Source organism: Porites lutea, chromosome 1, assembly GCF_958299795.1.
Source record: "Porites lutea chromosome 1, jaPorLute2.1, whole genome shotgun sequence".
In the NCBI taxonomy this organism is placed as follows: domain Eukaryota; kingdom Metazoa; phylum Cnidaria; class Anthozoa; order Scleractinia; family Poritidae; genus Porites; species Porites lutea.
Genome location: NC_133201.1, coordinates 54,585,968 through 54,600,876, shown reverse-complemented (window position 1 = coordinate 54,600,876; position 14,909 = coordinate 54,585,968). Strand labels below are relative to the sequence as shown.

At 39.0% G+C, this 14,909-nt stretch overlaps 1 protein-coding gene across 1 annotated transcript; it reads right to left on the bottom strand.

The window, feature by feature from the left end:
• Positions 1-504: 504 nt before the first annotated feature.
• Positions 505-13,694, bottom strand: LOC140921779 (uncharacterized). The gene is made up of 9 exons (XM_073371783.1): positions 13,593-13,694; positions 13,475-13,522; positions 11,491-11,709; positions 10,278-10,444; positions 9,634-9,743; positions 7,899-8,124; positions 6,485-6,685; positions 3,853-3,954; positions 505-2,380 (listed from the first exon to the last, which is right to left on the bottom strand). The coding sequence occupies exons 1-9, from the start codon at positions 13,618-13,620 to the stop codon at positions 2,114-2,116; spliced, it is 1,368 nt and encodes a 455-aa protein (XP_073227884.1). The 5' UTR covers positions 13,621-13,694; the 3' UTR covers positions 505-2,113.
• Positions 13,695-14,909: the final 1,215 nt, after the last annotated feature.

The following is a 14,909-nucleotide window of genomic DNA, read 5'->3' as shown; positions in this document are numbered from 1 at the left end:
CAACCTTTTTGTGTGTGAACGATTTTTCCTCGGTGAAATTGCCACAGGGTACCTAAAAAAGAACAAAAGAATTCAATGCCCATGACAGTTCCCGAGGTCAGTAAGGGCCTGTTTACATGGAGTGGGGGACCCCGGTCTAGTGGGGTTGGTTTCTTTTGTTTTCACGCTCTGGGGGACACAAAACAAAAGAAACCTACCCCACCGCGGTCCCCCACTCTATGTAAACAGGGTCTAAGAACCCAAACTGGCTCAATGAATCACGAGAAAGTGAGATGTACAGAACAGTAGAAATCGAGTGTTGTTTTCGTGCAGCTCTGATCATCTTGGCTCCAATAAATCCTCTATACGTATCAAAGGTGTTCGCTAGTATGAAAGTGTAAACTGTAAACCATATACAAAAACCACCGTCAGGCAAAAAGCCCCTTATAAACCGATGCTGTCAGCCTATTTCCATTTTTTGATAAAGTCATAAATGTCAAACATTGCTCAGTAATATACAGTTACTTTAATAAACCTGTAATATAATTAACTTACAAATAGTTAGGGTTTTTTAAATAAAAAAATAAACCACTTTACAATAAAGAAAACTTCGTGAAAAGTCTTTCAAAGAACCTTGTTCAATATTTACAGCACGAATGTATGTAAATAAATTGCGCTACCTACGGTTATTTGTCGTTAAGTAGGTATTTACAGTATTTGCTTGCATTTGCATGGGCTGTGTCATGGCGTCCAGTTTATTTTGTTTTGCCTTTTTTAAAACGTGAGTAGTTGTCCAAAACTCTCAGAGATCTTGGTATAGAGTTCCGATCCTTAATAGAACGAACTGTAAAAGGACAACCACCCTCCGTGGCATAATTATACCTTGGATAAATCAAATTTAAATTACAACATCTTGTATCATAGTAAAGAGCTCGGTTCATAAATAAGGTCTTTTATACATTATTCCAAGGGTTATATTTTCAATAAACTCTAAAATATACGATAAAAACCCGCGAGTAAGAACCTGTTGGGCTAAAATTTGCCAGTTAAGCTCCTCTAAAAGAAATCCTGATGAGGCTAAAATTTGAAACAGGTTCTTCTTTAGTACAACCTATGCAAAAATTCTGTACACTTGAGCAAGTAAGATAAGTCACCATTCAGGATCCTCTTTGGAGGAATAGGTGCCTTAACACTCCAGCTGCAATGTACTGGTATGCAAGTTTATGTAAGGAATAGGTCAAATACCCCCAAATACTCTTAGCTACAGTACTGTGCAAAAGAAATGCAAGCGATATTTGCCGAAATCCGAAATTGCGCGAATTTCGGCAATCAAATAGGCCATTAGCACGATGACATCATTAATTTTACTACTACGACCAGAATCCTTCAGGGTTTTGCTTTCTTGTGCAAATGAGGGCTTCTATTATTCAAACCTCACTGGGAATACAAAATTTAAATATGAAAGGAAAAACGAAAAGGATTCTGGTCGTAGTAGTAAAATGACGCCATCGTGCAAATGGCCCATTGCGAACTTTGTTTCGTTTTGGACGAAAAAGCGGCGCAATTTCAGTGCTTCTACGTATCTTTTAAGAATAAGACAACCTATTTAAGAACCCAAATTAAGCCTACATTTGTGCTAATGAACCTTTTCACGCTAACTTGGAAAAATGCAGGTTCTGACTCGCGGGTTTTTACTGTAATTGCTTGGTCACTTCCCATGTACTGAGGCCCGAAGTGGCTGACAGGGGAGCGCTCTGTATACATTCTTAAGCGGTTAGTTTAGCCTACATATACTGTACATAACTTACTATATTTCAAGCTACCTTACAAAATCTAACTCTAAAACCCCAGAGGGAGTAGCTTATTTCAGGTCAAAATATGTGGATTTTTTTGCCACACTATTTAAGACTAAAATGCTTTTCGTAAAGGACGCATGATAAACGACATATCCAACGGTAGACTCTAGTTTTAAGGAGCACAAAATCGTACCCTCTTTGAGACTAAATGGTAACGTAAAAATCTGTACTCGATTTCGGACCAAAAGAATTCAACATCCATACCCCTTGGCAACCTACATGTGCGTTAATCTCTTGTTGGGGTCATTACTCCCTGTCTTTACTGAAATAATGTAATATCACCAGAGCATGGCCGCCTTGATTTTCTTATAATCGCTGTCCACAGCTGTCATAGTCTCCATTGCTGTGGCCACTGCTTCTCCTATCCTCGTACAGTTTGCATCAATGTTTATAACAGCAGCCTTAGCTCGTCTTTGACTCATTCCTCGAGCTACTGCACGGTCAAACGCGGTCACTTTTAACTCGTTTATTTTGTCTTCACTTTCCCGAAGTTTATTAAGAGCACCGGGCGACAAGGTTAAAACTTTCTTTGAAGCTGCACAAACCTGAAAAGAGGAAAAATGATTAGCATAAGTGAGACAAGAATCGCCAGCCTAATTGAAGGCTTTTTCAGTTTGTCCCTACCTTAATTCAAGCTTGTTACCCAATAGAAATCAGGCCCTGGGGCCCGTTTCTCGAAAGTCCCGGTAACTTTTCAGGCCCGAAATCAAATATTCAAATCGAAATATAAAGAATAAGAGCGCGGGTCCTGGCTAGCAAACTACTCCATTCTGTTTCACTAACTGATAGTTTTATCATGCTAGATGCAAAACTATTGAAACCTCGATCTTTAATGTAAACGGAGACAGCTTACCGGGCCCGTTAATTATCGGGACTTTCGAGAAACGGGCCCCAGCTCCTTATTTCATTTTTTTACTGGTACTTCAGAGGGAATCCCCTCTTTTACTCCTGTTTTCTAATGAGTGTGGGCTCCAGCACCCGGCAAAACTACCCTGACTTCAGGCTATACGTGCGCTGTGGTCTCATTCACCACGAGGCCCTTCTAGCGAATCAAGCCAGACCAACCACAGGTAGACCACCCCACCAGGGACAACGCTGATTACATTTGTATGTCCCCTTACTCTTTACGAATGGTGGGCGAGTCCTTCAACGTACATTAGATTTTAAAGGAGCAAGGATTGTAAGACAGGGTCTGCTGTTTATCGTCCTTATCCGGGAAAACAAGAAATTCTAACTGTTTGCCCACGTGTATAGGTTACAAAGGCTCCACTTTCTCCTCAGTTACTTAAGGGACGGACTATTAGAAAAGTTATGGGGGGGGGGGGGATTTTCGAGGCGCAGGATTTATTTTTCGTTATCAAATTCCTTGTATGAATTTTTTTTAGGCCACAGCATGAATACTTTTTAGGATTAATTAGAGTGCATGAATTTTTTTAAATTAATTTTCCCTTGCGCCAATATTTTTTGTGTACTTCGCCTGCCCCCCCCCCCCCCCCCCCCCCTCCATAAGTTTTCTAATGGTCCGTCCCTAAATAGCCTGAATGTTGTTCCGGCCGGGGTTTGAAGCCGCCGCCTCCCGCATTCAGACCGGCGCTAATCCAATTGGGCTTACTGGGAGGCGGTTCCCCCGTCTGCTTCAATACATCCATAAAGGCTTGAATGTTCAATTAGTAATAGTATTTAACTAAGCGATTTAAAAATGTAATTTTCACAAGAGAATCATATGGTAAGCTTGTTTATGTACATGTACTGGTAGCTAACGTTAGGCTGAAAAATAATGTGTAACAGAGACTAATGTGGACGTGAAAACATACAGTTTCAATAGAGTACAGGTGAAAATGAAAATCTGATTAATTTAATTGAGTTAGCAATTTCGAAAAAATCATTAAAACTTGACTTTTGAAATTTGATGGCCACTGTCAGCCACTGTACTTTAGAAACTCCAAAGTTAATTTACTTTTTACAGGAACGTGGCATTTCTCGGAAATGGAGAAACGAAAGGGGTTGGCCCTCTTACCTCATTGTGAAATGATTTGAGTACCCTCTGAACAGGACCTGGGACATGATCTTTACACTCATCCTTGACTACTAGCTTTATGTATCCTCCATCCTCATGTGCCTAAAGAGGAAAGTAAAAGTAATGGACTGTTGATACCCAAAAGAGAAGGTACAAATCCGAACAAACTGGTTTGCTTTCTACCAGCTAGGGTTCTAAACCGCTATCAGGCTTTTTTCCTTCATGAAAGGACATACATGTATGTCCAGTTTAAAAGTTCATTTCACTTTCCGTTGACACAGGTTTAAAGGAATCGTGGACCGGAAACGTGATAATTTTGTTCTTAGTTATTTCGGCTGAATCGCTCAGCCTTCTTCGGTAAAAAGCGCGTCGTTCAAAACAGTCAGGTGAACTAAGGACGGTCACGTGACAAAAGAACTGCAACGGAGATGTTCGATAGTTCCAGAGCCCCACACGAAGAAGACAAAGCGTCCTGGAGCCGTGTCACGGAATTTATCAAAATTGGAACGGCCACAAACAAGTGAAACAAAATAACCGCTCAGAACGTTAAATGAAGGTTTAAACAACACAGAAAAAATGAAAGGAGGAATGGGTGAACAAACTTGAAGAAGATTGACACGGATTGCAATATTATTGTGGTTTTTGAAAACTTGTTAGACCACAGGCGGCCCAAACTCATTACATGAACGCGGACGTGACTCTTGCTTGCGAGCGGTGTTGTGTTACAAACGGTTATTTACAAAGGCTTGTATGGGATCGATCGGTTTTTCTTAAAAGAGATAAAAAAATGTTATGTTTTTAAATAAAATCGACGTACCTTATTGCCTTGTTGTATTCTTTGTTGTTTACCCGCGTCTCAGGCCGTTTTGAAGCGTTTTCGGAGAGTTAGCGCTATTTTGGTGTTCCACTGCTAGCAGTAGAACGGTAGTTTCGAAAACGAAGCACTCGAAAACGAAGACCGAAGCACGAAGCACCCAAATCTCGAAAACGAAGCACCCAAAACTCGAAAACGAAGCACCCTAGATCGAAAACGAAGCACCCAAACTCGAAAACGAAGACCCCTAAATCTCGAAAACGAAGCACCCAAAACTCGAAAACGAAGCACCCAAATCTCGAAAACGAAGACCCCAAAACTCGAAAACGAAGCACCTGAATCAGGTGGAGGCAGCGGATGCGTCCACACCTCCAAAGGTCCACAAAATCCATCCCAAGGTTTTATAAGAGCCTGCCAACTGTTTAACTGAATTTTTCTAGATAGGATATACTGTATTAATTTTATTATTGGTCTCGCTATACTTGATACATCTTACCTTAATATGCATTTTTTCGGTACACATACATGTTTATGTAGACTTCAAAACTGTCCGTCAGCAGATTTTGGCGTATTCAAGTACGCGTGAGCAGTAACACAAAAGGTCTGAAACGAGGCTGAAAACGGAGTGTGAGGCTCGCGCGTATTACTCTTACGCCACGCTTTACCGACTTCTTTACTGATTTTGAGAAAAAAAACCGATTGTTTTGCAGTCTAACATATTGGATATGCAGGAGGTTACGCCCCCTCCCGATCGCAAAATTATCAAACTTCTAACATTTGTTCTCTTGTTTTCGCCGCTTCGATATCGTTAAGACTCGTAATGACGACGGCTACCACGTTTTCCAGCCAAAATGACGCTGGTTCGCGCGCGAGCACTACTTAGTACTAAGAAAATCTCGTACTCGTCTTAAAATCTAAAGCTCTCTATCATCGACTCAAGCCTGCGAATTTAACTGGCTTTTACTGGCAATACAGTAACATTCTAGAAATAGTTTGGGCGTTCTCGGTTTTCTGATCACGTCCAAAACATGGCCTCCCACCGGGCCTCCCACGCAGCGGCGGAATGCATTTACAACTTGAGTAGATTTGAACTGCATTCGATTCGTTATCGTGCTTGATTCCTGCTGTATTAGCATTGGTCTCGTGTTTATAAAGGACAGACCGGTGTCGAATTTTTGGGTGCTTCGTTTTCGAGTTTTGGGGTCTTCGTTTTCGAGATTTGGGTGCTTCGTTTTCGAGTTTTGGGTGCTTCGTTTTCGAGATTTAGGGGTCTTCGTTTTCGAGTTTGGGTGCTTCGTTTTCGATCTAGGGTGCTTCGTTTTCGAGTTTTGGGTGCTTCGTTTTCGAGATTTGGGTGCTTCGTGCTTCGGTCTTCGTTTTCGAGTGCTTCGTTTTCGAAACTACCGCAGTAGAACACCAAAATAGCGCTAACTCTCCGAAAACGCTTCAAAACGGCCTGAGACGCGGGCAAACAACAAAGAATACAACAAGGCAATAAGGTACGTCGATTTTATTTAAAAACATAACATTTTTATCTCTTTTAAGAAAAACCGATCGATCCCATACAAGCCTTTGTAAATAACCGTTTGTAACACAACACCGCTCGCAAGCAAGAGTCACGTCCGCGTTCATGTAATGAGTTTGGGCCGCCTGTGGTTAGACTAACATTCTTTCAACGTTCATTTTTGTTGTTTGTATCGTCTTATATAATGCTTGGGAGACGATTTGTTTGATACGAGGCCGTGATTTTGTCATTCACTATTTAACTAGCCGTGACACGGCCCCTTTAATGTCTTTACTTTCGGGTAAGTTACAAACCTCAAGTCCATCTTCATCATCATCTGTTCTTATGAGCTGCTTTAATCCATCAATGCATTCCTCGAGTGAAGCCTTTGCGCTGCCCGTTACACCAGCTATACTGCATGCCCTCTTGAAATTATTCATAGCATCAAGTAATCCGGTACTTGTTTCCTGGACTGTTTTTATGGGAGCATTACATTCCGAAAAGAAAACATCAAACTGGAAGGCAAAACAAAATCACAAGACTTTTGAAACAGATCGAGTTGCTTCAACAAACCAGGGGCACCGAACGACTGTAAAGTAACACTGTTCAAAGAGCAAAGTTTAAAGTTCGAGAAAGGCTAAAAATTTTTCGATAACCTTACCATTTGTCTTATGATCAAATGGGACCTGTCCCATTATGGCTCTTGGTCTTAGATATTTGATGTATTTCTAGTACAGTCAAATTCCGTTAATACAGAAACTGGAAGAAAGTATCCGTACTAACGCCGGGTCTCCGTAATAAGCGGGTTGAATTGAGAGAAAATGTAAGGGCTTTTTTCCCCCAGGGAAAAAGCAAACTGTCCGTAATAATGAGGTGTCTGTAAAGCGGGGTTTGACTGTAACTTGTCTTACCTAAAATCTTTTACCAAGATTTTGCCATTATTTTGCCATTGCCAAAAGGTCTTCAGAAAATTAATTTCGGTATAGCGACAAAAGGTTTTCTAGAATTTTCTTATGATAGTACGATTACTCATCAGGGAGTTTCAAATGAGACGTAACAAGTCAAATAACAGTGTAAGTCCATCTACAGTGGAACATAAGCTATCTGGAATCTTCAGAATGAGAAATGGATTTAGTTGTTGATAAAAAAAATGTATTCCTTTTCGCTCCATTCAGTTCATTTTACATGCACATGCATACAAATGAGAGTGAATGTGATGATCAGAAAACAGTTTATAACTAGAGCATTTCCTGGAACAGAAATCCATAAGCTACAGTATAATAGTCCATTTATATTGTATTACAGTCTTCATAAATACAGTCTAACCTCTCCTTACTACACCTCTGTAATACGGACACCTGTCCATTACGGACAGTTCGTTTGGTCCCAGAAATGCCAAAAATCATACATTCCCTACCTCTATAATATGGACACCTCTGTAAAGCGGATACTTGGTTCTGTCCCTTTGGTGTCCATATTAAAGAGGTTTGATTGTACCAGACCGCGAACGGTTGTCTTCTTTCCTCAGAGCGTCGCGTGGAGAGCGATAAAGTAAAAATAATTAATTATGCAAATTAACGGTAAAAAGGAGGAGAGATTTGGACAGAAAGAGGAAAAATACCTTCCTTTTGGTAATTCTAAGTATTAAGAAACCAAAAATTTAAGGTTAGAGTAGATGTAACCATACCGCAACAATACATGTACATATTTTTATGACTGGTACAGTACCTCAGGAACTTTTGTGACAATAAGAGGTATGAATTCCTTTTGCTCTGAAATTTCCAGAGGGCTTATCGTAACATAGTTCTTCTCTTCAATCTCTTCGTTTTTAGAGAACATGCCTCCTTTCGAAGACTGCCTGGCCTTTTTCATCTTCTGCTGAAGTAAGTGCCGTACGAGGGACTGGATTGCAGCATGTACGCTATTATCACTCTCTTTGGCTGATACTGTTACACTAAAACACAATCAGAGAAGGTGCTTTTTGTCACATATACATGAAGTTTGTTGTGTACAGCTTATACCCAGTCAGTGTTTGTTCTCTTTTGAGACTCTTCAATTTCTATGACTTTCCATGACTTTTTCCGTGACCTTTCAAAATTTTTCATGACCTTAAGTTTACATGTAGCTGTGACTAATGAAAAATTAATTTTCAAAACTTTCATTGTTTTGACCTAAGCCAGTTCAACCGGACACTAGCCTGCGAGAGGCTCACTTGTGCGAGGTTGGGGAAAATTTTGGCAGTGCAACCATGAGCATAATTATCAGGAAAAGTGACTTTTGTGTGGGCCAAAATTTTCCCGGAACTCACACAAGTAAGCCTAAAGGCTAAACATACGCAAACTCTGGTGTCCACAAAAACGAGCGCACATTTGCGCTGTTTAATTACTATTGCATCTATCTAAAATTGTCCTTGCTGCAACAGTCCGCAGGAATTTATCTAACACAACTTTAATTTTCCATGAAAATATTCAAGGACTGACAATTAAATTCCATGACCTTCCAGGCCTGGAATGAAATTCGTAAATTTCCAGGTTTTCCATGACCTGTACAGGGTGTGCAGCCCCTGACATTAATAACATTATTAAAAACACATACATGTACACTGAAGAAAATGAAATGACCTGTGCCAAAAATGATATTATTTAAAAGTTATTCCTCAAGCCCAAATATTGGGCTCTGAGTCAATAGCCCATGAGGCCGAAGGGGCTATTGACTCAGAGGCTATGAGGGTGAGTAGCCTGCGTAGCAAGCGTTTCTGTTTGGTTTCGAAGCAAAGAAAGACCATGGAAGGGGATTTTCAGTATTGATCGCGTGTACATGTTGACTCTTGTTCCTCGTTCTTTGCTCCTAAACTGCACAGAAACGGTTGCTACACAGGCTAGAGGGCGAGAGGAATAATATTGTTTTAGTAAAATCCAACTAGTTGTTCAAAAATATCGAGACAAAACAACTTTATAGGCCATTTGATAGGGTATGATAAAAATCAGAAATTATGAGATATTTCCAGGGTAGATTGTGCGATAAGATAGGACTATTATGCAAGAAATTATGCGAATCATTTTTTCAGGGCTAATTTACATTGTTTTACCAGGTTTCAAAGGAGAAAAACCACTTTAATGTTGTTTAACAGGCAATTTGAATGTAAAGGAATAATAAAACATCTATTTTAAAACAAAATAGTTAAATTTGTCCGATTATCAAAAAGGACACTAAGTTTAAGATAATTACATGATGCCATTACACTGCTGACCACACTTCTTGTCTCTGAAATCAAAATGGCTGCCCAGATACTGCGATCAAAGGTTTCAGATGTCTTTCAAGGTTTTCTTTAGTGGTAAATTACCTTTTCACTAGAGGGCTACAACATATAGCCTAGTAGTAGCCCAGCCAATCAGAAAACAGCATTGTTAATGGACCACTAGTTGGATTTTACTAATAATTTATTATTACTGTCTTAACTAACCTTCCTACAAATCCATGTTGTAATGCAACACCCTCTAACACCCTCACTGTCTCTAAGTTTGTCATATCTTCCAATTCATTTGTTTCATCCTCTGTCTTTTGATATTTCAGCTGGTAAAAACAATAATAAATACAATAAATACAAAAACAAAAACAATATTCCTTTTTGAGTATTGAACAAAATTAATTCTTTCTTTTTATTAGACACCCAGTTTTCAAACTACATTTTTGTAAGAGAACTGAGAATTAAACTCAATATATTATTTAAATATGAAACACAAAATTTTAAAGGTGTATGTTATGTTGTGCAATTTTATAATATCAAAATCAGCGTAGTAAGGTAAGCACAAAAACTAAGCACTTAATAATTTACATTAAACTTTGAAAAGGCACAATGAATGTTTTAACTTTTGGCAAGGATTAGAAAGTGAAATTCAATGGACACTCCAATAATATAATAATTAAAAATTAAAAATGGCCTTAAAATAAATAAACGTGCCAAGTTTAAGAGAAATTAATGGAAGATAATAATAGCTCTGGCAAGTCGCAAAATTTTAGAGACCTTTGTATGATGGGGGGCACAAACTTGCCCTGCACCACCATTACAAATGTTTGTAAAATATCTGTTTTTATCATTAAGCTTACCTTGTCAACCTTGTTTCCCAATAGCAAAATTGGTATGAATTTATTAGATTCAACCGTGATCTCCTTTGGATTCCCAGAACTGTCTGTGAACACAGCATTGTTAACAATATCCTGCTTCCAAGTACCTGCCATGGTTACAGAGTCAATATCATCCATATCAACCACAACTGAGGAAAATAATGTCAATAAAAATGTGTGTCAGGTAAGTAAAGAACAGAATCCATTACATGTAGCAAGCATGATTGAAAATCTACTACATGTAGCCTCCGGTTATCATTCAAGTGCTACTTTCTTCGCTCTAGGTACATGTACAATGTAGATGGATAGATACAGTGGAGTATATCTTTGAAATTACAGCTAGGAGTTGAATATTAATATTGTGGCCAGATAAAACTTTACAAATGAAAACAAATAAATATCATGATAATACATGTAAAGCTATGTTTTATGTGATCCATAAAAAAAAGCTAATAAAATCGCCTACATACAATAAATAATTGCTGTAAAAAATACTATTCATTGGTCTGTCTGTTGGCTGTTTCTCAGATTAAGGCTACATAATTTTGCTTTTTGGTTTTGGATATATGCAAAATGTAACCAGCCATGATAGATTCAAACTAGGATTGAGGAAAAAAAATTGAATCACAACATAACTTCCAGGAAGGTACAGGTAGCTATTACAGATGGCTGCAAGTGAATTTCGCCAGCAGGAAAAAGAGCTTACCAATGTTAAATGCTTCAGTTTGCACTGGAAAACAATAAATTGAAACATGTGGGCTAATTCTGAAGGTGCATTAAATAAAAAGCCAGCTTATCACTAATAAGACAAATAACAAATAGTATTAAGCCTGCTTAGTTTTTTCTTACAGTAGCTCATCCCTAATGGAGCTAAAACCAACGTTTGGAATTGCACACATTTTAGGCATCTGATGAACAGTTACAACTTAGAGATTTTGAACAACATCAACTTGACAATGATGATGATTTAGAGGCAGCACATCCACAAAGTGGTTCTTCATGTACCATTCCTGGCCAAACTTGGAAATTGGAAATGTTGGTTTTAGAGGAGAGGGGAAAACTGGAGTAACCAGAGAATGACCTCTCGGAGTAAGAGAGAGAACCAATAGCAAACTCAACCCACATATGGCTTCAACACCAGGATTTGAACCCAAGCCAAAATTGCCAACTGCCCTCTTTGAACTGTAATTCTCACCTATGGCAGCATCCACATCTTTGTAGTAACTCCTTCTCAAGTCCATTTCCTCCCGGCCAGGTAGATCCCATAATGCCACAGATACTATAGTTTCATATGGAATATTGACATGTTTCACCACATTTCCAATGCTTACAGACACACTGGGCTGATAACTGTAGTCAAACTGATTCTTTGTGTACCGTAAAAATATGCTGGATTTTCCTACTTCAGGGTCACCTAAATGAACACATTAAAATTTCATATGATTACTATATTTATACTGTTAGTAAAATTATACATGTACCGTATTTATTCGAATAAGCGCCCAACCTCGAATTAGCGCCCACCTCGAATAAGCGCCCATCCTAACGGCAGAAAAAGTTAATAAGCACCCGGCCTCAAATAGGCGCACACCCCCTCCTCCTCCCAATCAAACACAAATAAGTGCTCACCCCCACCCGACCCACTTAAGTGAATAAATTCTAATAAGAGACTTCCCCTGGGGACGGAGTTTTCTTCAGAGTATTTTACAGAAACCTTGCTTTGTTAATTCTTCGCATTTTGTTATTAGCATTTATTGTGTTGTTGCAAAATAAACATACTTAACTTGCTGAAAATGGTGAAAATTTAATAAGCGCCCGGCCTCAAATAAGCGCCCACTCTCAAGGTCCAAAAATTTAATAAGCACCCAGGGCGGTTAATCAAATAAATACGGTATAACAAACTCTCCTAGAGATTATTTTTTTAACTGAATGACACGATTTTTATTTAAAATTTGCAAGCTAAAAATACAATGTTAGTGTGTAGGAAGAAAAAAATAAAATAAATAAGTAAATAAATAAAATAAAATTGAACATCACAAGAATATTATATGATTGAGTTTAGAAAATTGCGTTCCGTCTTCACATTCTAAAAATATTTCGTATCGTGTATCTTACAACAAATAAATAAAATATTACAGTAAAATAAGAATAAATAAATAGTAATAATAATAAATATGTCGCCTGACACGCTCTGAACTAGTATTGTCTGCCTTGTTATAGTTACTGTCCTTTGTCAAACGGACAATTACATATTTTTTTGGATAAGTACTCAGTGTATCATGTCATGGTTCACTTTTAAATTTAATTTTCCTTCACTGCGGAAACTGCACTCGACAAGCTTGTAAATCAGGAGACGACAAGCTTTTCTCGTGTTCTCCGAACATCCCAAGTGGGTTATCACGCCGGTAAACAAACAGAAAGTGTGGTCTATTGCTTAATTAAACCCTCTGGGGTCTTACTAAAAAACTTAATGCTCTAGATGGGGTTTCATAAAAGAGGGGGTAGCTTGATACAAGGAATTTGAATTTATTACACTTCCCCTTGTTTTCACTTCCGAGATACTCATCACTTCAAGTGGTGATTTACTTATCGTCGTGGATATGATAGTTTTCCTGCCACTGATCAAACTTCAACTTTTTCAAAAAAGGCATAACGAAACTCAAGTGTTCAATGAGATCATAGAAAAAAGGTTTGAGCTAAAATCATAAATCATGAATGCGTTAAACAATGACATTGCAAATAAAACACAATTTACGAGGATGCAGTCACTGATGAAAATCTTGCACGCCATTAAATGAACGCCCTAAGATTTACTAAATCCAAATCAATGCACAATTGCTTTCCCAATATATTGAATACCGTTGTAAGGCAGAACAGTGTAAAACTTAGCCAAAAGACGGGGACAAATAGCTTTGTATCGAAGTAAACAAAGCGCTCGCTCTTTCAACAAAGCTGAGCTTACAACCCTCAATCGATCGCAGTTCCTCTCAATAAACAAGCCGCGGGCTCGAAAACATGCTCAAAGAGATCATTAAATTTACGCCTATTTTCAAACCTACAGGTGCGAATAAATCTACGTTAACGAACTCACATTGCATACAACTTCAAGGAATGAACTTTATAATCTGCGAGATATTTCACGTATCAAACGCAAAACAACAAGCTAATGCACAACTTACCGACAAGAACAATCTTAAATGTTGGTATTTCTTGCTTCACCAATTTCCCTGTAGTAACAGAAATAATATTATGAGCTGGCTGCCTAAAGAATCACAAAGCAAACGAACAAAATCTCACCGCTACCACAACTGCCAGCGGCCCCCATCTTGTTTCCGCCGCATCACGCGAAAGTCGAGATTACGCGCGACTGGAACCCACATTTCGTGGGTCACCTAGGAAACCGTTCTATTTTTTGGGCGGCTACGTCAAAGCAAGGCGAATGTTCTTTCAAAGGAACGGACCATTATTTTTTTGGAGGGGGGTGATGAAATTTTGGGGGGGAACAAACAATTTTTCTGGGTCGTTGTCTGCGCAAACTATTTTTTTCGACTGCATCATTCTGCAAACAAATAACCTGTGCACTACCCGGCTAGCACCCAGAAATTCATCCGATTGCTTCGAGTCGTTTTCTCCTCTAAGCACTGAGAGAGTACTGAGAGAGTAATAACGACTCGAAGAAATCGGATGAAATTCAGGCTATTATCTAGGAAGATCGAAGGGCCTCTCCTAGCAGGGTACCTATGCACAGGCTCTCTGTGGCTCTCTCACAACACATCATACAAAGATTACTGTCAATCAATATGTTATTTCTGAACATAGATAAGGTCCACAGAACAATTGATTTATTTCCAGAAGAATTCGAGTACATTTGACTTGTCAAGTGAGTTGCTGAACTCCAGCAACTCACTCGCCATTCGCCGTTTTTTTTTTTTTTTACTTCATCGCTATGGTTGCGATGAAGTTACAAAAAAAATTGCGAATTCAATTTTTCGCTGACGTCGACGTGGTAGTTGATTAACCTCTCTTCTTTTGTGGGTAAAACACTACGATGGCTAACTTCCTGTTGGGGAAATAATACAGAAGCCGGGCAAATCTTTGGCTTTGTAGCAGGAGTGATTTCCAGTCGCGTGACCTTGTTGAAAAGCTCATGAGCCTGCAATACATCAGGCACTCGGCATTTGGGGTACACTATGGGGATCATACATGAGGTACCTACCGAAGAATTCCACTGCGTCCTTCGCAGCCGTTATTGGGCTCGTCTTGTCCGTTTGTCGAACGTTATTGGGCCTGGAGCCAAATATCAACATCAAGATCTAAAGATCTCTAAAGATCGTGTTAACTGAGAGTTTTATCATATTTTCCTCAAACTGTTGAAACATTGATATTAAATGTTTAAAGTACAGCAGTTTTGGGGGTCCCGTAACGAAAGGGACCTTTGAGAAATGATCCCCTGAGCCTTAACAATTCAACCCCGGATAGTGGCTAGCATTGGATTTAAAAAATTGAGCGAGTTGGATTACACGCGATGAACTTGTTTGGAAGAACTTGAGTTTGTACGATAAGTGGCGTTTTCACGGCCACTGTCGTCCTCAGAGATCCAGGGGCAGCTATTTG

Excerpts from the sequence above, each read along its gene's own strand:
- LOC140921779 (XM_073371783.1), bottom strand. The coding sequence starts at position 13,620 with ATGGGGGCCGCTGGCAGTTGTGGTAGCG. Across the intron at positions 13,523-13,592 it reads CGCTGGCAGTTGTGGTAGCG|GGAAATTGGTGAAGCAAGAA; the intron begins GTGAGATTTTGT and ends CTGTTACTACAG. Across the intron at positions 3,955-6,484 it reads ATGATGAAGATGGACTTGAG|GCACATGAGGATGGAGGATA; the intron begins GTTTGTAACTTA and ends TTTCCTCTTTAG.